The sequence below is a fragment of the Eptatretus burgeri genome, chromosome 4, assembly GCF_056783735.1.
Source record: "Eptatretus burgeri isolate ZD-2024b chromosome 4, Ebu_testis_v1, whole genome shotgun sequence".
In the NCBI taxonomy this organism is placed as follows: domain Eukaryota; kingdom Metazoa; phylum Chordata; class Myxini; order Myxiniformes; family Myxinidae; genus Eptatretus; species Eptatretus burgeri.
The window spans coordinates 13,644,261-13,666,683 of record NC_140964.1 but is presented as its reverse complement, the minus strand read 5'-3'; the positions used below and the strand labels follow the sequence as shown (position 1 = coordinate 13,666,683).

At 41.6% G+C, this 22,423-nt stretch overlaps 1 protein-coding gene across 1 annotated transcript in view; it reads right to left on the bottom strand.

Annotated features, from left to right (window-relative positions):
• LOC147027501 (triple functional domain protein-like) overlaps positions 1-22,423 on the bottom strand; it is a gene marked incomplete at its 3' end in the record, with an annotated part of 489,834 nt that overhangs the window by 271,669 nt on the left and 195,742 nt on the right. Inside the window, exons 16-27 of the mRNA XM_085876518.1 lie at positions 21,549-21,715; positions 15,393-15,512; positions 11,884-12,075; positions 11,452-11,601; positions 11,021-11,135; positions 9,989-10,104; positions 6,054-6,176; positions 4,442-4,624; positions 3,497-3,681; positions 2,373-2,439; positions 2,164-2,273; positions 1,720-1,789 (exon numbers count right to left, since the gene is read on the bottom strand). Coding sequence (XP_085732644.1) covers positions 1,720-1,789; positions 2,164-2,273; positions 2,373-2,439; positions 3,497-3,681; positions 4,442-4,624; positions 6,054-6,176; positions 9,989-10,104; positions 11,021-11,135; positions 11,452-11,601; positions 11,884-12,075; positions 15,393-15,512; positions 21,549-21,715 — 1,598 coding nt within the window. The remainder of the gene's footprint in view (positions 1-1,719; positions 1,790-2,163; positions 2,274-2,372; positions 2,440-3,496; positions 3,682-4,441; positions 4,625-6,053; positions 6,177-9,988; positions 10,105-11,020; positions 11,136-11,451; positions 11,602-11,883; positions 12,076-15,392; positions 15,513-21,548; positions 21,716-22,423) is intronic.

Sequence of the window (22,423 nt, the reverse complement as noted above, 5' to 3'; positions counted from 1 at the left end):
TGTAAAATGTCCTTCAATGCAGGAAAATCACAGTCTCACCCTGTCAATCTGGAAGGATCATCAAATGAGCCATTGGAAGACGTTTAGCTTCTTGAACTTCTCGTAATCATCATCAGCCATTACCGCTCTTGGGCTGAACATATCGCAAAGCTGGCCTTCAAAGCCAGCAGCAGAATGGGAATCCTGCATTGCTCCAAATCTTTCCTCAAAATAAAAAAGAAAATCAAAGCTACATACGCTCTACAAGGTCTTTGTCTATTGTTTAATGGAGAGCAGGTCTCCACCCCCCTCCGACCTCCACCTACTCCAATCTGGTGTTGACCCAGCAGCACACCTTTCTCTTCTGGATTCTGTTGAATGCAAAGCTCTCAACATTATTGGAACCTCCATGATCAGGCCGAAGCACAAGGTCTATTGCTTTTACATCACAAGCAAGTCGGTGGCATCAGCTTTTTACTACTTCTCCTCTGATATTGCTCCCTCTGTTCGCTCCCCAGCAACTCCAGGATGTAAGGATTCTTTCAAGAATCCCATTCTGATTGAGCTTCCAAAATCCAGGTGACTCCACACCTCAACTCTTGCTACTTACTTCTTCCATCTACAGCACCACCTTCCAAAATCAGTTCTATCCCCTCTTCTCTCTATGACAAGAAGCTGGCAGTGCACTACCATGTAATGTCACTCCAAACCTCCATCTTTAACAATCTTTATTTCCCCCATTAACCCTTTGCTCCTCACCCCTCCGACTTGCAGGTTACTCTCTCTCTCTCTCTCTCTCTCTCTCTCTCTCTCTCTCTCTCTCTCTCTCTCTCTCTCTCTCTCTCTCTCTCTCTCTCTCTCTCTCTCTCTCTCTCTCTCTCTCTCTCTCTCTCTCTCTCTCTCTCGTCTTTTTTGTTCATCCCCTTGCAAATATATTGTCTCCAGCTGCCCCATTGTCAGTTCATAGCTCTTCATACCGTCTGTAACCTTCCATGAGATTCCAGGAGACTCAATTTTGAAAGGAAAATAAAATTCAAGTTCATAATGAAGATAATAAAGAACACGAGTCGAATGCTTTCATGTTGAAAGCAACCGTTGTCAATGCAAACATTGCTAATCACGTTCAGTGAAATAGTATCGCCGATAATTTTTCAATAAAAGGATATTTTTTTTAATCTAAGAAAAGTTCTAAACCTTACTATTAAGTTCAGATGACCTCTACACTTGCTTCGAAGCTGTTTATCCTGGGTATGAATCTTGACCCAGCTGTAAACAGTCATCCCGGTGCTTCATAGGCAGGACGATTCATGAATGCGCGTGCCATTCCTCGGGTGGACGTTAAACAAGGGTTCCATCTGCCATTATTTGTTGGTGGATGTTAAAGATCCCATGGTGTCCTTCGCAAATAGTCGGCGAGCTATTGTCAGCACCGTGGCCAAATTACAAATTCCTGCCATAACCAGCAGAGGGCATTGCAACAGCAGCACAGCCATGCCCTCAGCCAATGATGCCACCCCACAGCCTTACGCTGCATACGAACAAATAATTTCACCTCTGGATTAATTTGCAATAAGAATTCGTACATCCCCTCACATAAGGATAAACAAAGATATCCATTCGGTGCATGACCTGTGTCCAGAATAACAGGAACCTCAAAATGTCGTTGTCTGAAAAATATTAATAATGTTTGTATTTTTACATTTCACAAATGGCGACTGATTTTACGTGTGAAACACTTACCCAGGTCACAAAGCAATGTCCGACATCTTCTGGCAATTGCTCGTACTTCTCAAGCTCTTTCAGGAAAATACTGTGACAAAGCAAACATCACAAAAAACCATTGGGAGTCAAGAAATATCAATCCGATTCTGGTAAAAATACATCTGGAGGATTGTGGTAGGTCGGTAGGGAAATATTTAGGGAGGTTTGGTGAAAATTATTGGGTTCAATATAGTACTGATTGATTAAGGGAACAAGTGAGGCACTTGATTGAAGATAGAGATGCCGGCTTTGCATTCAACAAAAATCTAAGCCTATTTTCAAAAGCGCAGAAAACCCTGTGCTGGCACGGACGGCATCAGCATGATAAAGAGGTGGGGGAAGGTGGGGGTGGGGGGGGGTCAACATCATAGTAACTAATTAAATTAATTATTAAAGTCTGACAGGACCTTTCACAGGACTTACTTGCTGTGGAAGTCATGAATCTCCCTGATGTTTCCGAAGATGATATTCTCCTTATTCAAAATTCCAGGAGGGATTACTTCAATTCCACTTGTCATTTCCCAAATATATGACTGGACACAGGTGGTGGATGAGGGGTCATGATGGTTAAAAAATAACTCTATATTAAAGGTTGAACACAACATTGACATTGGACCTGTGAATGGACTTACCTCCATGCAGTCGAGTAGATCTTGGACATATGCACGCTCTGTGCGCAACAACTCCGCCATGATAAACCTGGTGATCAAAATTAAAAGACATGAACAAAGAGAACTAGAGGGGGAGCACTCGGTAGAGTGCAAAACCTCCGCCGACAATACTGCGAGGTCACTCAAGTGAAGCTGATGTCCTATTCATTCAATTTGACATCAACAGTGCTCACAGAGTTATAGTTTGCAACTTTCCCTTTTACTTTTAACTTTTACATACTCGATTCATTCGTCATAACTAGATTCCTTGAGACAGAAATTGATTTTACGTGGGTATATCCACCTGAAGTTCCAAAATCAGCCGCAATTATAATTTTGGCATGTTTTTTTGTTGGAAATCACTTATAAGATGTAGAAATGCAAAAAAAAGAAATCGAAATTTTGTTGAAAAAAAAGTTGCAAAAATTTTTTTTCTCACAATTTTTTTTTGGGGGGGGGGGGGGGTTGGAAATCACTTAAAACATTTAGAAATGCAAAAAAAAAATCGAAATTTTGTTGAAAAAAAAGTTGCAAATTTTTTTTTTCACTCAATTTTTTTTTTGGGGGGGGGGGGGGTTGGAAATCACTTAAAACATGTGGAAATGCAAAAAAAAAAAATTCAAATATTTTTTCAAATTGGCCGCCATAGCGGCCATATTGGATTTTGGACCAAGTCAAAAATCTAATGGCATGATCCTTGGACCATACCTAATCCCCCCACCAAGTTTCGTCAAAATCCGTCGAGGAGTTTTTCCGTAATACTGTTCACAAACAAACAAACAAACAAACAGAAAGGGGTGAAAACAGTAACCTCCGTCCATCTTCGATGGCAGAGGTTAAAGATTTCAACAATTGACCATTTAAAATCCTACTAACACATACATTTCAGTTTTTCCATTGATTGATGAAAGTACAATAAGATGGGTATCATCCTGGTTGAACCAACTGATTGTGCTGCTGATGGAGTGAACAGCTGCTTGGTTACAGTATCTATGAAGGCAAATCAGACACCAAGGTCCAGGTGCTGCTCTTCCATGGCACAGCAAAACCTTCACAGTTACCAATGAAAATGATGTGGCTTGCGAAGCAACACTGTTGATACTCACTCTTTCCGGCGAGCAGATTTCCTTTTGTCATCATTCATCTCACTCCGTGGCTTTCGCATTGTCACGTCCGAAAGATTCAATCTGTCTGGGGAACCTTCAATCCTGTCCTCATGGCTTGCCTGCTCTGATTGCTCGTCCACCGGCTCCTCTGAAAAGCTACCCAGCCGTAGCTGATCGTCGCTCTCCTGGAAACATTACGAGATTTATTTCGAAGCAGTTTTGACGTGATGGGAAACACAATTACGAATCAAAAAGGCAAGGAAGAAGAAACAAATTATCAAAAAAAAACTCCTTCAGAAAATACAAGTTCCTTCAAAGAAGAAAAACCAACTCCTTCCGAATGAGGTTCTCAAGAAGTTTTAAAAAGCTGACCGAGCATACACATGATGAGCAGCAATTATTTTTCTGGAAACCTTCTTCTGGAAGGAAGCTTCTGGAAACCAGGCCAGTCAAAGGAAAATTACTAAGTCACTATTTGTTGATTAAAAACCCAGCTGGCTCATGAAGTATCTTCAGGGAACGTTATTCAGCCTGACGCAACCAAATGTAGCACTGTTTTACAATATGGTGAACTCTTAATATCACCAGGGCAACTGGGAATGAGCCCACATCACCTTAACAATTTAAAGAACAAATGTTGTTTTCACACCAACAATCAGACTACTCGGCAGAAAAGATGGTGTGTACTCGGTTAATTGACCAATTGGGTAGTTCGTAAGAAGCACTATGATGATTGTGTTAGTGGTGAGACTACAACACATTAGCCCAAAGTTATTGTGTACTTAGAGAAAAGAAAAATTTCCAAAAGTAGTTTTGTCTGCAATTTGTAAAATGTATGTAAAAAGCAGCTAAAAAGAAATTCTATAACTTGTTCAAACACCTAAGGAGATTCAGAAAACTGAGAATTAGGTGAAGAAAAAAGTTGAGATACTAAAGCTAAGTCACCAGTTCTGGAAGGCCAAAAGTTGATCGCAACTCCAATCGACGGGAGTCAGCACCGCTTGCAAAGTCCTGATACTGCTTGTCAATCACTTCCAGCCAGTGTTGTAGCTCCGTACTGTGGCTGTGTCCACGTGATATAAAGGTCCGAGCAAGTTGTAGCAACAACTGAACCTTATCTCTGTTTTCCTGGGTAACAGGTAAAATGGGCCAATGACAAGAACATGTAGGCTATATCACCATTGGTCATGACCTCGTTGGATATTGGTCCACTTTGGTATCAGCAGATTAGAAAAACATGAGACTGACAGGTGGACACAATGTTTGTCACATTGCAGGAACAGTGTGCTCCTGCAATTAAAATTAAAATGTGTGTATGTGTGTGTCCATGAATGCATGTTGTATTTTTGGGATAAATAGCGTCAACTTTTCCATGAGCCTCGACTGTGTATAGAAAAATAAACAAATAAAAATAATTGCCCATAAATTACAAAACAATTTCATTGTTCTTGTTCTCATTGTTGAAAAAGATAAACATGGACTGAACAAATTTTCATCTTCAGGAAACTGCGTAATTATATCATGCTTACGAGTTTGAAAATGAAGAAGATCGGAAGAAAATTACTTACATACATTTTGTAAAAATAATAATCACTCGCTGAGGATGGGGAAGTGCACATGGGCATACATCTGGCATCAGTACTTTTTAAAGAGATGCCACACAGTCAGCCTCAGATCCAATCAGGTTTATTTCCATGGAAATATGCCCAAGTACACTCCCCTATATGAAATATTTAAACTACAGAAAAATTGTCCACGCACACTTCCCAATCCAAGAATATATCAAAACAAAACAAAAAAAAATTCCTGAAGAAAAACCTTCGAAAATCAAGTCTGCGAAAGTTCAAAACCATCTACGGCAAAAGAGAAAGTCACCATGAAGCATATGAGACCACAGAAGGGAGTGCAGACAGCAACATGCCAAAGCACACAAATCCGACCCCTGAGGATATGAGATGTAGACAATTATAAAAAATAATTTAACGAACTTACATTTTTGTATATCATCAAAAGTAATATTCAATCACACTGGGGATTTACCAATAACACACTGAGAATGCTGAATGATGAGCCAGCTTGGAGATGTTGACATTTCAAAACCCCTTGGAAAAGAGGTTCAAACAAGAACGTAGATTATAATTTATTGCAAAATTCACCCTCCACAAAAGAAGACGGGTCATCCATCGAAGGAGAGCACGAGTCGAAAGTGGCATCCTGTTTCAGATGAATGTCAAACGAATTGGATGCATTTTAATGCTCCATGGCTTCAAAACTCAACCCTTTCTATGCTTATGATATGGTGGAGTTTACTCAAGACGACGTGATGTACCTTTTTCTGACATGCAAAATCAAATACAGTAATATGAAGCCAATTAATGAATGTGCCGAGAAATTACTTTTGGAAAAAGAAAAAAGAAAAAAAAAAGTGTCCTTTAACCCCTGAACCGGAACCCATAAAAGTTGACTTCCTCCTTGTAGTGAAGCTCTGCTCTGGTGAGCAACTAATAATTGGTTACTAGACATCACGCCTGGCCTCATTGCACTGTGCCAAGCTCACCTTAGCAGACATGACAAAGCGATCCCATTCCTCCAGCAGCTCGCCATTATGACCGATATCCTGACTCGGGATCGGATGTGAAGTCAAGAAAGCATGCCCAGTATTCTGGATCCAACCAATGATCTGGGAAACAGAATCATCTGGAAAGTTAGTGGATTGTGAACAATCTTTTCAATGGTAATGTGAAGGGCTACATATGGAAGAGGAGAGTTACATAAGCACAAAAAATGAACGACATTAATATAATCGACAACGACGTCACAGCAAAATGCAATACAGTTGTGACATAATAATTCCTGAAGAAACATTTTCATTTTAAGCAGTCAAGTATGGATTTCATTGTAATCAGTTATTTGTGGAACAAATAAAACAACAGTAATTTAGGGTTCTAGATTTCTTAGATATATAATGAGACCAAAGTAAAATAATAACCACCCAATACGCAAGATGGGTTTTCCATTGTCAAACATGGAACCTGACATTGAACTTGTTAAATGGACTACAAAACTTCCAAAAACAAAAAAATATAAAAAAAATCATGATTGATGCACCACAACTGCAAACAGCAGACAAGGTACTGGATGACCCTCCCAGATATTATACTGTTATTGTAAGTTATTTTCTTACAGTCAAGCCAAATGATCGATCCCAATATTGATTTCCACCCCTTTTTATATCCATTGAAATTGTTTTTTTTGGCAGAAAACAGGTTGAATAGGCTATGAGCTATAACGGCTAAAGTGGTGCGTATTCGTCATGAAAGAGAAACACTTGAGCTCGTTTTCTTTGGTTTTACACCCGTGTAAGCATCCATCGTTGGTTATCTCATTATTTGGGTTTCAGAATGTGGAACGGAGTCCTCAAAGTATCCATTTCCGTTTTGGTAAGTGAGGGATCATTAGTAATGGAACAAGCAGTGAAGTTTTCTTATTGTCGAAGTTATGTTCCGAGGTCTCTTTTTCGGACCATCACTGAGCCCCAGACAGCTTTCAGCTGGAGTCGTATTGTCAGGAATGGTTTTTAACATATTCGTGCGGTTCTTCTATGTCATTCCCATCGCTACAATTCTCACAGATACAATTTCGGTGCTCTTCAGAAATCATGATTTTTTGACTTCATTTTTGAAATCTTGGTGTTTGGTAATTTCCTTGATTTCTGCATTGTTAGGCCAAAATCACTGGGTACTGATATCTCAATAAGCAATGCCATCTTTTATTCCAATGCCATCTGGTCGCAATGGTTGGTTTGTTTACTCTGTTCATGCTCGATGGGATCATCAGGTCGTACGTGAGCATTATTTTCTTGTTTTCAATGATTGTTTTTGGTTCTCATTTCCATGAGTTATCTAAAACTGGGATGTTGCATTTCTGCAGATGTGGATGACTCTCCATACTTTGTTGAGCTTTTGTGTGGACAGCTGTTCTGACATGAGATTTTTTACACCTCGATGATGGGAGGTGACTCGTGCTTTCTGTTTCTCACTTGAAAAATCTCCACGTGTCAGATTGACTCAGTCCCGCCATTTTCATAAAGCCATGGGAATAGCGTCCATAGTGTTGGGAATTTTGATAATTTGTATATATTCTCAGGATGCATTGATGTTTGAAGAACATTTTTTGGATAGTGAGGAGTTTCCTTGTTTTGATGTCTCGTTTGTTGTTTTCCGATTGTGGTCACTTTATTATTCCACAACTATATTGGAACACTGATAGTGCAAGTTGGTTTATGGTTTAATTTTGTTTCTTGGGGAGAGGTATGTTTTCAGGATCAACAACATTCGATGCAGGTATTCTTTGCTATTTGTTTTGCACATTTTTTTTGTGACATAATTGGTAGCCCTCCTCTACTCCGATGTATTTGTTTGATGCTTCATTTTCTAGCTCCTGCATGGTTGTATTTACGTTGATTTTTATGTTGTCCATTTTTGTTGGTTTACCTTGTACGAATGTGCAATTGTCACAATTATCTTGGCCAAATACCATTCTCATGTTGGAGTACCGTTTCACTAATTTCAGTCGATCTGCTAATTTTTTGTCGTTCGGTGTGAAGTTTGGTGTAAATCATCCATGTAGAGTGGACATGTCACCTTTGATGTTTCTTAAGACATTATTTTACTGGATGTTAGGATGTATCCATGTTCTTGCTCATTGATGAGGTTGCTCTGTGGGTCCAGAGCCAGGCAAAACAAGAGGGGGGAAAGGCCATCACCCTGGATGATCCCACGACGGATCTTCACTCCTGGCATTTTGATCATTCCTTCCAAGTGCAGTGATATTAATGTGGTATTCCAGAGTGAAATTGCTTTCTCAATCAGTTTCATTATTTTGGGGTTGATCTTCTACATCTGCATGCATTTTATCAACCATGAATGTGGAACACTCTCAAAAGCTTTTTGTAATCTATCCAGGCTGTAGACAATTTAGTTCATCTTGTTTTACAGTTTTCAGGTATGAACCTGTTTAGTAGTAGGTGGTCTGTTGTTCTGTAGCATCTTCTCTTACATCCTTTCTGTTCTGATTCTCGGCCTCCTTGTTGTGTTAGGTGGTGGTACATAACTTATTTGAGCCTGGTGTTGGCTTTGACGTTAAGGTGGCTGGCTTGGGACCTTTGGGTCCTGAGTTTGAGCCCCTGTCGACTGCTGAATGTGGGGTTGACTCAGCCTGTCATCCTTCTGAGGTTGGTGCAATCAGTACCAGTGCACTGGGGTAATAACCTTTCGGGGTAACCTGTGTCAGAGTGGCGACCCATCCAGGACTGTACTCCTTGCCAATGAAACTGCTTTGGCAGCCCTACATGCTTTTACGGCACGAAAGAAATGGTATTATATTATTATTAGATAACTTATTTGATGATTCCCATTAGAAGTTTTCATGTTGTTGGTAGACAAGCTATTGGTCAGTATTTGTGTGGTCGTTCGGTTTCTTCAGATTTTGTGATGCCGAAGATGGTGCTCTTTGTGAGCCACTCATCCATTACCTTTTCCTCTTGGATACGTTTGTTGAATGATAAGGTGGAGTGATTGTGGAGAGCATCTCGATGCTTTATCCAGATGTTTGGAATTCCATCTGGGCATGGGCTTTTAAAATTTGGCATTTTTTGCAAGTTTATGTTTTTTATTTTCCCTTCATCAATTATTACTGGGGGCATTTACCTTATATGTTGCTTTTTCTTTTCCAAGTTTCAAATCCATTGTACCTCCATGTGTTCTTTTGGATATTCGTAAATTCCTTTCCAGAAATCTTCTCGTATATTTTTTCAGGGAGACTTGATACATTTTGCATTTGTTTCCCGAGTTTGCAGTCAAAACTTTCTGGGTTATTTTCAAACATCTGGTTTGGTTTTCTCCTGTTGTTAACTTCATCGTCTTTTTTTTTTCCTTGCTATAATTTCTCTTTTGTTTGATGTACCGGCAGGGGTACCGGGCATTGTTCTATTCCTGTTGGCATTTTGAAGAAATTAATTTTTTTTCTTTTATTTCTTTGTGGGGGCCTAAAATACATCCCTCCACCCACTAAGGAATGGGTTCATGAATATGATACAGCATGATAATTTAATGATAAGTTATGGAACTTAATCCACTTTCGGACATCAAGGCATGATTGGAATATGTAACGGAAATTAATACACACCACCTGTCCTGAAAAAAAAAGTTTTGGTCAATACAATTAAATCACACCACCTATGAAGTGATGATTTGGAAATATGGGAACAGTTCGAAAACAAATAAAAAAATGTCAATGAAATCTTAAATTATTTCAGATTTATATTCACAAAAAAACAGATATCAGAATACAAATCTCCCCCAAGAGGTGTCAGTAGCCCTTTAATTGGATAGCATATGATGTGTTGAGCATAGTATAAGATATACTAGAACTTGGATGTTTATATTGCTCATGTTTATGATAAGATTAGAGAATTTTATGTGTATGGTATACCTGCTTGGCACTTCGCTCAAAGAGAAGAAACTGCTGGCATTGCTCGAGAGACTTCTTCATGGTGGCCCAATGGAGGAGGACATTGTTCTCACGCTCATGGAGCTCATTCAAAATGCCTGGACATATATTTTGGAGAGAATGTTTTGAGAAATCAGTGGCAATGATGGGATATATTTAGTCCATACAATTATAAAGGTGCTCATATTCATGTGCGAAACAAATTTCTGGCAAAATGAGCTTATATTGAGTACTACTCGCTTTTTCTACTACTTGATTTTATATATGACTCACTTCTTCCTCTTTTGCTTTAAAACTTTGTGATATACTATATATAACGAGCAAAATACTGTATATATATATATATATATATATATATATATATATATATATATATATATATATATATATATATATATACACACATATATACACACAAACTGTAAACATAACTTTGTGATGTACCTCTGCACTCGATATGCTCTGCACTCATTAAATTACATCATTACACAAACTTGAACCAAGTTTGATTTAAATCAATTCAGCTGTTGTCAAGTATCACAGTTTTTTCCTGACAAGATCCCTGACCTTTGATCTTTGACCTCTTGATGCCAAAAAATTTTCAGTTCATCTTTGCATCATAATATATACTGATACCAGCTTTGGTCAAAATCCCATCACTGGTTCACAAGTAAGCACAGTAACAGACTTTTTACCGAACAGAACCTCTGACCTTTGACCTCTTGACCCCATAATACAATAAGTTTATCTTTTCATCATTATATCTACTTGTACCAAGTTTGACTTAGATATCTTCAGCCATTCTTAAGTTATTGCGGTAACGAAAACCTATCAGGGACGCACGGACGGACAACCCGAAAACATAATGCCTCCGGCGACTTTGTCAGCGGAGGCATACAAATGGAAGTCTTTAAATTGAGAACAAATAAGATTGCTTTGCAAGAGATATGCAATGTCATTATGAAGTACCACGGGGTTGAAAGGCAGGAATCATAAACGGTCCATGTAACTTACCTCGGATCTTTGTCTCTGGCCCGTGTGTTGGGTTGAGTATGCTGGGCTGAGAGGAAGCGTTCCTATGGATGCATTTCAGGAAAACCTGTGCATTTCTCCTTGCCAGTGTGCATGCCTGATAGAGAATAGGTTAACAGTATGCAACATCCCATTATACTGCATGCTTATTTACCCTGAAACCGATTTTTCGTTGAATAAGCCACTCAAACGTACAAACACATCTGAAACAGTAATGGACCAGAAATATCAGAACCACCCGCAATCACACATCTGGCAGTGATTTAAAAAAAAAAAAATACCTGCTCTAATTTTGACTTGAATGTTGCACTTTACACACAAATAACCCCATAAGTAGTCATACAGTGGAAATACAGACGGAATAATGAAGTGAAAAAAATAATTCCCAGCGTGATGATCACAAGCAAGAGAACCTTAAGGAAAGCCTCCTTCTGTTCAAGGTGTCTCGTAATCTTGGGAAGCACGTGATCAAACTCTGTACCACCTCCCTGTTTATCACAAGCCTTACACCAATCCTCTTGTCTCTTGTACTCCTGCTCAAGGCTCTCCAGTACACTGCAGACCTGTAAAAAAAAACTTCTGGTTATACAGCACATCACATGCATGCTTGAATGATTATGAGGGAAGGGTGGAGGATGATTGGAATATGTCGCACACTTCGCAGAAAAAAAAGCTACACGTGAGATTCTAATCCATGCAAATCCATCGTATGAATGGCGGAAGCCTCTCATGAAGAAATGCTCAATCTCACATTGCATCATGAGGATGTATCTTGTATTTGAGATACCCTTGTGTAAAGAGTCAGAAGGGGATGGGGTCTGGGTGGAGTGAGGAACAGGCAGGACCTGCTGAGAGGTCTTGTAGAAGGCGATTGAGGCGCTGATAAGCTTGAGACTCTCTTGCACGCGGTGCATCAGCAACTGCCACTGATGTGCCACTGAAGCAGCACACAGGCGCACCTCATCGCCGGCCTGGTGTCCATTCTGGAGGAGGCTTTTGGCTCGATGCTGCAGCTGCATTGCATTCTCATGCGTCTCCTGTAGAATGCCAAAGACAGAAAGAAAAATATATCAGACAAAATTAAATGGCACTAACTGATAAAAAGTGATGCAGTGTGATAATTCCCCCCCCCACCCCAAATATGTGTTACACCACCCCCTGCCCCCCCCCCACACTTTCATCAACATGCTCATGAGAACATGAAGCATTTCACGTCAAGATATGAAATTCAAGTTTTTGAATCAAACTTTCTCCTGCAAAATTGTTCTTTGACATCACTCCCAATTACCACTTCGGAAAAGGTGGTACAAAGAAACAAGTGCAAAAGGAACTTCATGATTCGACTTGAACATCTGATCTGGTTTAAAGACAATGGTATTGTATTTTTTGTTTCATTTCACTTTTTTTTACTGATCACTGGGCTATCAGGATAGTCACTGGGAGTGGTTCCCAAACTTTTTTTCCCCCCAGTTTTACCCCTTTTTTAAAGTCTGACAGGTTCGAATTAACCCAACGTAAAATTGTGTATTATGCAAAACACAAGTACACAATTCTAGTACAAATCAGCACTTACTGTACAGTGCTGTGATCGACTTAGTCTTAGTGAGATGGATGAAGTTGTTTTGTCGACACCAGATTTTGGATGCGTGGTTTATTCTTTTACAGAACCAGCCTCATATCTGAGCTTGGAACAAGCCGGTCTCTCGTCTTGGACTTGATGTGGTACATTGTCGAGAACCCAAGTTCACACGTATCGGTCGTGGGAAATGGTCGAAGTGCATCGATAGCCCGAGTCATTAGAGTGAGGTATCTCATTGCTCCTTGCTGAAGCTAGAAAGATGCAATATCCTCGACAGTGTCAAATGTGCTACGGGTCACGGAATCATTTCTCAACTTCAGGAATTCCTCTTTTGCAGGGTCGGTATCAGAAACGACATCTTTGGCGACAAGAAATGGCTGCTTTATCCATGCGGTGTTCCTCTGTAGAGCCTTGCTTTCGGGAAAATATTTTGTCATTGACGTCTTGAGTTTGCGCAGATGCTCACCAATTTCGGTCGCTGGGCACTGAACCTCGCTACCTTTGTTCTAGCCTGGTGAACACAGCGACGTTGTTGATGTTGATTCGCCTTTGCCATAGTTCCATTTGTTGACAGAAGGCATTCATCTTATCTCGGCCATCGATGATGGAGGAATTTTTTCCTTGTCGAGAGCAATTCAACACATTCATCTCTCGAAAGATGTGCGACAGATAAGCTGGGCGTGCGAGGAACTTGTCGTCGTGAAAGGCAGCGTTGGCAGGGTGTGCTTTTGCAGCAAGAAAGTCCGCTATTTCTGATCGCAGTTCCAAAACTCGACCCAAAAACTTGCCGCGACACAGCCATCTCACCTCGGTGTGCAAAAACAGTTCCACGTGTTCAGAGCCAAATTCTTCACACAGCACTCTGAACAAACGAGTGTTAAGTGCTCGTCCATTTTATAAAATTGACTACTCGTATAACACAGGTCATCACGTCTTTGAACGAGTCAGGAAGAGTTTGGGTCATGACAGCTTGGTGGTTAATGGCGCAATGCATGCCAGTAAGTGAAGGAGCTTTCTTTGCCAATGCATCAAAACTGGATTTTACTCCGAGCATCGCCGGCGCCCCATCAGTGCAAATAGCTCCCAGCTTTTCCAACTGTATTCCATGCTTTGCAAAGCAGGTTGATACCATAATCAATAATGTCTTGTGCCGTGGTTGTTGTTTCAAGCGGAAGGTAGAACAAGTATTCAGCCTTCAGCTGATCATCAACAATATAGCGAGCAAAGCAGATCAGCTGAGCACAATAAGAAACATCAGTTGACTCATCCAGCTGAATGGCAAACTTGTGCGTCGATGATTTGATTTCGACGCACAAGTTTGTTCACCACACACGTTTCACACAAGAATCTCAGCACCAGGAATGATCAACTCCTCCGCTGCAGTGTGGGGGCTTCTTCTGCATCGCCATGAGGTATGCAACTTCGTAAGATGCGCGGACTGCATCGGCTTGCGTGACGGCAAAATGTCCAATGGAATCCAACCGCTGAGCTTTGAGAGTGCGTTCCGGTCTCCGAAATTCCTCCAAACTTGTACCCTCATGCGCACGGTGAACGTTACGAAGATGGTCACGTAGTTTCCCTGGCTTCATGTTCTCATTTGACAAGATCTTTCCACACAACACAAACCGTGGTTGCACACGACCTTCCTTGTCATTGAAGTCAGTGAAGCCATACTGCAGATATGTTTAAACATACTATCGGTCACGTGGTGTGTACTTCATTTTCTCAGATGCCATCTTATTCTTGGGGCCGAAGTGTTTGGCGACACCAACTAGGCCTACTTATCTGAAAAATAAACAAACATTGTGAAAAAAACATTACTTATCGATTCAATTTTGTTTAAATTAGCTCAAAGCTCATTGTTTTCACCAAAACAGTTCTAGATATTATGAAAATTACAATATGACCAAGCTTTCGTTACCTCCAATCAGAGTCACTGCACCACACACACCCATTCATTGTGGCTTCTGGAGTGATACGGACAGTAAACTGACTCAATTTAAATAAATCTGTCACTCGTGGCAACTTGAGGCGAATACTTCACATGTTGTCAAACTTGTAAACTCGACGCACCGAAGTCATATGCAGCCTAACTTCAACAGACGCCACACCATCGCACCATCATGCGCAAAACCACTGCGAAGGCACAATGATTTTCATGAGGGACCGGTTACTAAGCGGGAAAAAAACTAAACCCGACATGTCGACATGTCGTGCAGGAATGAATGCCGACACCGAGATAGAGATGTGCGCTTGACTGCAGGAGCACGGGAGAAATGGGGCATGATTCAGCACGGCAAAGAACTCCCCTCGCTGCGCCACTGATGTTACCCCAGCCAAATGCAGTTTTTACCCCAGTTGGGGAAATTACCCCGAGTTTGGGAACCCCTCGTCTATAGGTATGTACACACACATCCGAGCTATTTAGCCTGGACTTGAGCCTTGACCCAGCTATAAACTGTCATCCTGGAGTTTCACACACCGGGTGGGGCCTCAATGCGTGCGCCATCCAACTGATGGACTTCAAACTGGGAATGTCATCTGCCGGAATCTCGATAAAGACCCTCTGGTGTCCTTCACAAAGAGCAGGTGAGCTCATGCCGACACACTGAAAAAAATTACAAATTTATGCTCTCGCCTACATGGGGCACTGCATGAGCAGCACAACAGCGCCGCCACAGGCAATTACGCTATCCACAGCCATGTGCATCCATACAAAAGAAGAAGAAAACATCACTTTTAATCACAAAACAACAATTCCCAGAAGCCGTGCACCTCAACGATGCCTTGTAATTGTTCGTGTTCTCGCTGCATTTGCTCCGCTTCGGCGAGAGAGCAGGCCGGCATTTGGTTCGCGTTCAGCATTGAATCTGCATTTTCTATCCATTTCAGAACCTGTCAAGAAGAAAATCACGAGTGCACGGTCAAATATTTTGTCTCTGGTGTCAACCACAGCAAACAAGAACAATTACACTTTGCTATACTTGTGTTAAAAGACTACGATGATCCATTTGTAAAATAAAAATATCCGAAGAAACTACACATGCACACACGTACAATGCACTCACATATTCATTCACCTGCATGTACACGTACTGACACACCTGCTTGCACACAGACTTCTGTACTTACACGCCTGCATGGACATGTACACATGGGAAAGCGTGCGTACACGTACACGTACACGTACACGTACACACACACACACACACACACACACACACACACACACACACACACACACACACACACACACACACACACAGGTTTACGGTAGCAGGAAGGTCTCTTTGAAAATTAGCATGAAAAATAAGTTGCAAAGCTCCACAGGTGTAGGTTCTGCATGGTAAAAACAGAAAGCATGAATCACCTCCCCTCGGGATGTTAAAAAAAAACAAACAAAAAAAAAACCAAACAATGGATCCACCAAGATATAAAGAATCAACCCAGAGAAACAACATAAAAATCCACCGACATACAACCGTACAGGAGAGAGAAGTATCATACAAACACCTGTGAAAAGAAGAGGGCCACCAAATATGTCACAAGTAAATGCACAAAACAATGACCAAAAGAGCACCGACGTAGAACGAGGCCGATCCTGTAATCGTACATCTCTCTAAGAAATAAAATTGAAGCCATAAACCAACTAGCAGTACCAGTGTTCCAATACAGCTGTGGAATAATAAACTGGTCACAAGCAGAAATCAATAACCTAGACATCAAAACAAGAAAACTCCTCACCATCCACCAAATTTCTGCATTCATCAACGGACCCCGAGAATCTACTTGCTGAGACGAGAAGGAGGTGGAGGCCTGGTGGAGTTAAACTAAGTGTACAGAATGACAATCATAGGATTTGCTGAGCAGGTGAACAGTTAAACAGACTAACGAATCCAATTTTTATGCAAACACAAAGACAGCAAGCCAGAGAGAGTATCCCTAACCTATCTCGCAAAAAAATTCCAAAGAGGGATGCCAATAGAAGATGTCACACCAGAAACCGAAACAGCAAGGAATACAGCCCCAATGATTGCAGAAATGCCAATTGAGAGAGATAAAGCAAAAATCAACAGATAAACACCACCAACTGAGAGTGATAAAAGAGTAGGGAGGTACAAAAAGATTAAAAAAAATAAAGTTGGACAGACTGAGCATCGACAAAGAAGGCTCATTGTAGTGACTAAGAAGATTTCAGCTCAACTGGGATGGAGAAAAAAAATCAAAACAAATGCCTAAGACGACACCAACAGCTTAAAAAAGATGGCAGGACCGAGTCAATCAGACAAGTGTAGGTTTTGCAAGGTAGAAACAGAAAGCACGAGCAACCTCCTATCGGGATGTAAAACAATCATGTCAGAACAGATGTACACACAAAGGCACAACAAGGTACAGTATGTGGCGTAATCAACCGGAATATCTGCAAAAATTTCAATTTCCCAATCCCAGAAAAAATTTGGAAACACGAGCCAAAAGTGATAATTGAAAAGGAGGACATAACATTCACGACCTGAGGATCATTCATCATGACCTGATGATCCCATCAAGCATAAACATAGAAAAGTAGAAGGGCACTTGGTAGCGCGCATACCTCCACCATGCAATGCCTGATCCACGAGAACATATTTGGCCCATTACATTTTTGAAATATCATGCTATGCAGTGCTATATCGTTTTTGGCCCCATCTCTCAATGGTGAAGAATCACTTTAAAAATTAAATAATTCACGTATCCAGATCTGGATTCGGATCTTCACGAAAATCGAATCAATTCGTCTTTCCCACACGCTCAACCTGTCCACCCAGTTTACTCCGAATCCATCCACATGTTTTTGAGATATCGTGCTATAGCTTAGCTCTGTCTCTCAATGGTGAAGAATCACTTTAAAAATCGGATCCGGATTTGGATCTTCACAAAATTGAAATTATTCTTCCTTGTCACACACCCAACATGTCCACCAAGTTTCGTCCGTATCCATCCACAACTTTTTAAGATATAGTGCTGTATGTAATTTTTGGCCCCATCTCTCAATGGTGAAGAATCACTTAAAATATCCGAGTCGTTGGATCCGGATTCGGATCTTCACCAAAATCTAATCAGTTCATCCTTGTCACACTCCCAACCTGTCCACAACATTTCATCCAGATCTGTCTAAAACTTTTTTAGATATCCTGCACACAAACAAACAAACAAGAAGATGAAGAATACAAACTAGAAGAAGCAGAGCATGACATTTGCAAAATCCAGAAAACAAATTTGACCTCAAAAATAATTGGTGGTTCAATTCAATGACCAAATATGCAACTCCTCTTCAAGTTTCAAGTGAATCGGATGAAAATTAACAATTTTAGAATTTCGGCCTATGTTGACCTTTTGGCCAATATGAACCTCGAAAATATTTGTTGGTTGAATTCAGGGACCCGAATTATATATCTTCTTCAAATTTCAAGTCAATTGGATGAAAATTGAGGATTTTAGAAATCTCACCGAAGTTGTTGACCTTTTGAACTTTTGACGTCAAAAACAATTGGCTTCTTCCTTATGACAAACTCTACCATGTCGTGAAGTTTCGTGAAGATCGGTTTGAAATTTTAACCTGTAGGCGACAGACCCTCAGACAGACAAACAGACAGAAAGGGATGAAAACATCACCTCCTTCACCTTCGGTGGCAGAGCTAACAAAGCACTGTGACCGGACATCGTAATCAGATCCAAAAAAGAAAAGAAGGCATTGTCATAATTTAAGTTTCAGTACCCAGTGATTTTGGTCGAAATAATGTAGAAATCAGAAAATGACCAAACATCAAGACCTCAGGAATGAAGTGAAAAGACCCTGGAAGCTGAATAATGCCAAAAATTTTCCAGTGATAATTAATTGGAGCAATTGGATTGATGAAGAAAAACCTTTAGAAGATCCGACAAACCATCCCTGGGAACAATACCACAAACTAACTTCAACTGGAGGCTGTCCAGGGTTCAGTGAGGATGCTGAAAAAAGCCCTCAGAACAAAACTCTAAGAAGAACAAAACTTCACAACTTAGTCCATGAATCGAGATCCTTCACCAAGATCCAGCAAGCCAGAGAAAGTATCCCTAACCGATCTCGCAAAAAATTCCCCCGGAGGTGGATATTTCAGGCTCTGAGAGGACTCCGTTCCACCTTCTAAAACCCGAATTTTTTTTTTTTTTTTTTTTTTTTTTTTTTGTATACCTTGGTCGAGGCTCGTATGAGAGCTAACACACAACTCACAGCAAGGAGGCATGAGACAAGAGGGGTGGGAGTGGAAGGGACAAAACATTGGGGAACAGACACAGGTGAACTGTGGAAGGGAGAGGGATGGGGATGGGACGGGGAACATGGCGAGGGGAAGATGGACATTAAAGGGACTTTCAGGAAGGAAAGCAGGAGAATTGAAGGAAGTGGGCTTGGGTGGATTATCGGGGGTAGAAAAGATCGAGGATTTGGATGGGGGAACATAAGAGGTGGTGGTGAACAGCTGTTTTGAAAGCCTGAAGGGAAGAATGGTAAAGAATAGAGTGAGGAAGTTTATTCCAAAGGCGGGAAAAAAGAGGAATGAAAGAGTGAAGATGAGCAGTGATTCGTGATTTTGGTAGTTTTACCAGAAGGGGGTTGTTGGCGGACCTTGAGCGCCCTGTGGAAATGTGGTTGGGACAAATCGCAGAGAGAGCAGGGGGGGCAAGGCTGGAGAGGAGTCGGTAGAAGACAGAAAGACCACCGACCAACCTGCGGTGATTGAGTGAGAGGCCCAAAGACTCAGCTTCATTGCGGGAGATGCCAATGATCTTAAAAAGCCCTGGTTTCGACAGCGTGAAGTCGAGAAAGGTGGGAGGCAGGAGCACCAGCCCAGAGGGGAGAGCAGTACTCCATCAGGCTACGGACAAAAGCTTTGTAAGTGGTCAGGAGCTCAAGAGGGCCGAGGAAGGACTTTGCACGACGGAGGATTCCCAGTCGGCGACTGGCTTTTTGAGGCAAGGTTGGAAATGTGACTTTCCCAGGAAAGGTCATGGCAGATAGTGAGACCCAGAAGCTTGAAAGAAAAGACTTCTTCCAGAGGATTGTTGAGAAAGTGGATGGGGGGTTTTGTAAACGGTCCTTTCGAAGAGACATAGTGAGAGTGTGAGATTTGTCTGGATTGAAAGACATGTTCCACGTGTTGGACCAGTTTGTGATTTTATCCAGATCTGCAGTGAGCGAAGAAGCTGCTGCTTGCCGGTCTGAGGGATGACAGATGGTACGGCAGAGGGTTGAGTCATCGGCAAAGAGAAATAGAGGATTTTCCAGAGAGTCCGAGAGATCATTGATGAAAACCAGAAAAGAACAGGGCCCAGAACGCTACCTTGAGGAACTCCAGCCTGCACAGGAAGAGGGGATGAAAGAACTCCATTTAGGGCCACACGTTGACTGCGACAGGAGAGGAAGTCTGCGAGCCATGAGTGGAGATGGCCTTGAATACCATGGGCAGAGAGTTTGGTGAGTAGGGCAGGGTGCCAGACTGTGTCAAAAGCACGTGATATGTCCAGGGATACGGCTCGGATTTCCTGTCTGGCATTGAGGACCTCCATCCATTGATGGGAGAGCAGTAGCAGCATATCCAGGGTAGAGTGACCTGGTCTGAAACCAAATTGATGATTGGAAATCAAGCCATTGGAGAAGAGGAAGGATTTCATGTCTGAAGCGATGATGGATTCCATAACCTTGCTGATGATTGGGAGAAGGCTGATTGGTCTATAGTTACAGGGATCTGTTTTTGCACCTTTTTTATGCAGGGCAGTGATGTTAGCAGATTTCCAAGCAGATGGCAGATGACCTTGGGAAAATGAGAGGGTGAATAGAACAGAGAGAGGGTGAGCAAGAGCAGAAGAGCAGGCTTTGAGGACACGTGGGCTGATGCCGTCTGGACCGGTTGCAGAATCTGACTCGAGGTTTGAAAGCAAGCTCTCCACCTTGTCAGGAGAAAAGGATACAGAGTCCAGGGACAGTTGGGTGCGACTGGGTAAAGTGGGTAGAGATAGTGATGGGTTTGGGACACAAGATTTAGCTGCAAACACCGAGTTTAGACATTCAGCTTTATCACGTGTGGAATCAGCAGTGCGGCCATTTGAGGTAAGGGAGGGGATGGAGGGGGAACATACACCAGAAACAGATTTGATTAAACGCCACCAGGATTTTGAGGAGGGAGAGAGGTTTGAGAGTTCAGACTTGAGATGAGAAAGATGTTGTTTTCTTGCTCTCCTGAGGGTAGATACACACTTGTTCCGAGCTTTGTGGAAAGAACTGAGATTGCCCTCAGTTGGGTTTGCTTTCCATGAGGCAAAGGCAAGTTGTTTCAGGACAACTGCCTCGCCACAAGCTTCAGTAAACCAAGGGCGGGAGGAAGGGTAAGACAACTGAACACGAGAGGGGATAAATCTGTGCATGAGGGAGAGCAAGTTTCTTTGAAAGTTTCTTTGAATATGGAGATAACCAACGACACACACACACACACACACACACACACACACACACACACACACACACACACACACACACACACACACACACACACACACACACACACACACACACACGGGAGTTTTCGGTAGCAGGAAGGTCTTTTAAATTTGGTCATGAATAATAAGTTGCAATACTCCACGTTTGTCCGTCTGATGCCATCAGAGAATCAAGTGGTCGTTACAAACAAGTTCTGGAGACCATGTTTACAAGTTGTTGAGTAAATTAATCGACGCAGTTTCATATTGAAGTAAATTAAATCACAACATGGGCACTGATGACATGGGACAGCAGCCATCACCAACATTGATTGCAAACTAGTGCCAGAGGTGAAATTATTCCGTTACACACGTGCTCCAGAATTCACCCTCATTTGCCGAGGCCTAAATGATGCAAAAAAACCCCAAAAATTAGTCCACCTGCCGACTCTCTTTCTGAAGATCAGACAACTGCAATTTCTGTCGCAGGCGTTGTGTGTGTTGTTCTGCTTCGGCCTCCAGCTCCAGTCGCACACTCTGAAGGTCCTCCAGCATTTCGTGGAGCTTTTTCATGATGTCTCCATCACTGTCACAGTGTAGCTCCAGCCCTGTATATCATGAGCGGTAAAGCATACTGAATCAAATTCGGAGCAAAAGAGGGAATCAAATAGTGTGAGAAACCAAATAGTGGGGAATGATTCGATAATTTAACTGTTTCCCCCCCCCCCCCCCCCCACAATCCATTGTGTTCTTCAATTGAAAAAGAATAACCGGAGAGTGACGATATATTTCCGAACACATCCAGTATAATAAACAAGTGTCAGCGAAAAACCCCGGGCACGCACTCAATGGACCTCGAAGATGCAGTGACCCATTATCTTTACTGTATCGTGAATTTGTGCTTTCAACCACAAGTCGATGCCAAACGTTGCAAAGACACTTTGCCACAAGTTTGAGTTACTTGAGTGAAAAAAGGAAATGAATGATGAGACAGAATTGTTTTTCCTTCATTTTATAAAATAATATCTTGTTTACAAGATCGAGGCTCATGAAAGAGGTGACAGAGGGTTAGCCTGTAAGTAAGAGGGGAGGGTAAGGAAGGGTCAATGGGGAGAGAAAATAATAACAGTAGGGACGACGGTTAAGGACCCAAAATATCTCATTTAAAAGATGGGGTAATGTTCGGAACATCAGGAAGGTCATTCTCTGGATGAGATTGATGCAAAATATTATATTTTGTTTCGTTTGAGTTTGTTTAAAGTTGCATGTCGACTTATTACAAAAACATATTATGTGATTATATTATGGTAATGGAA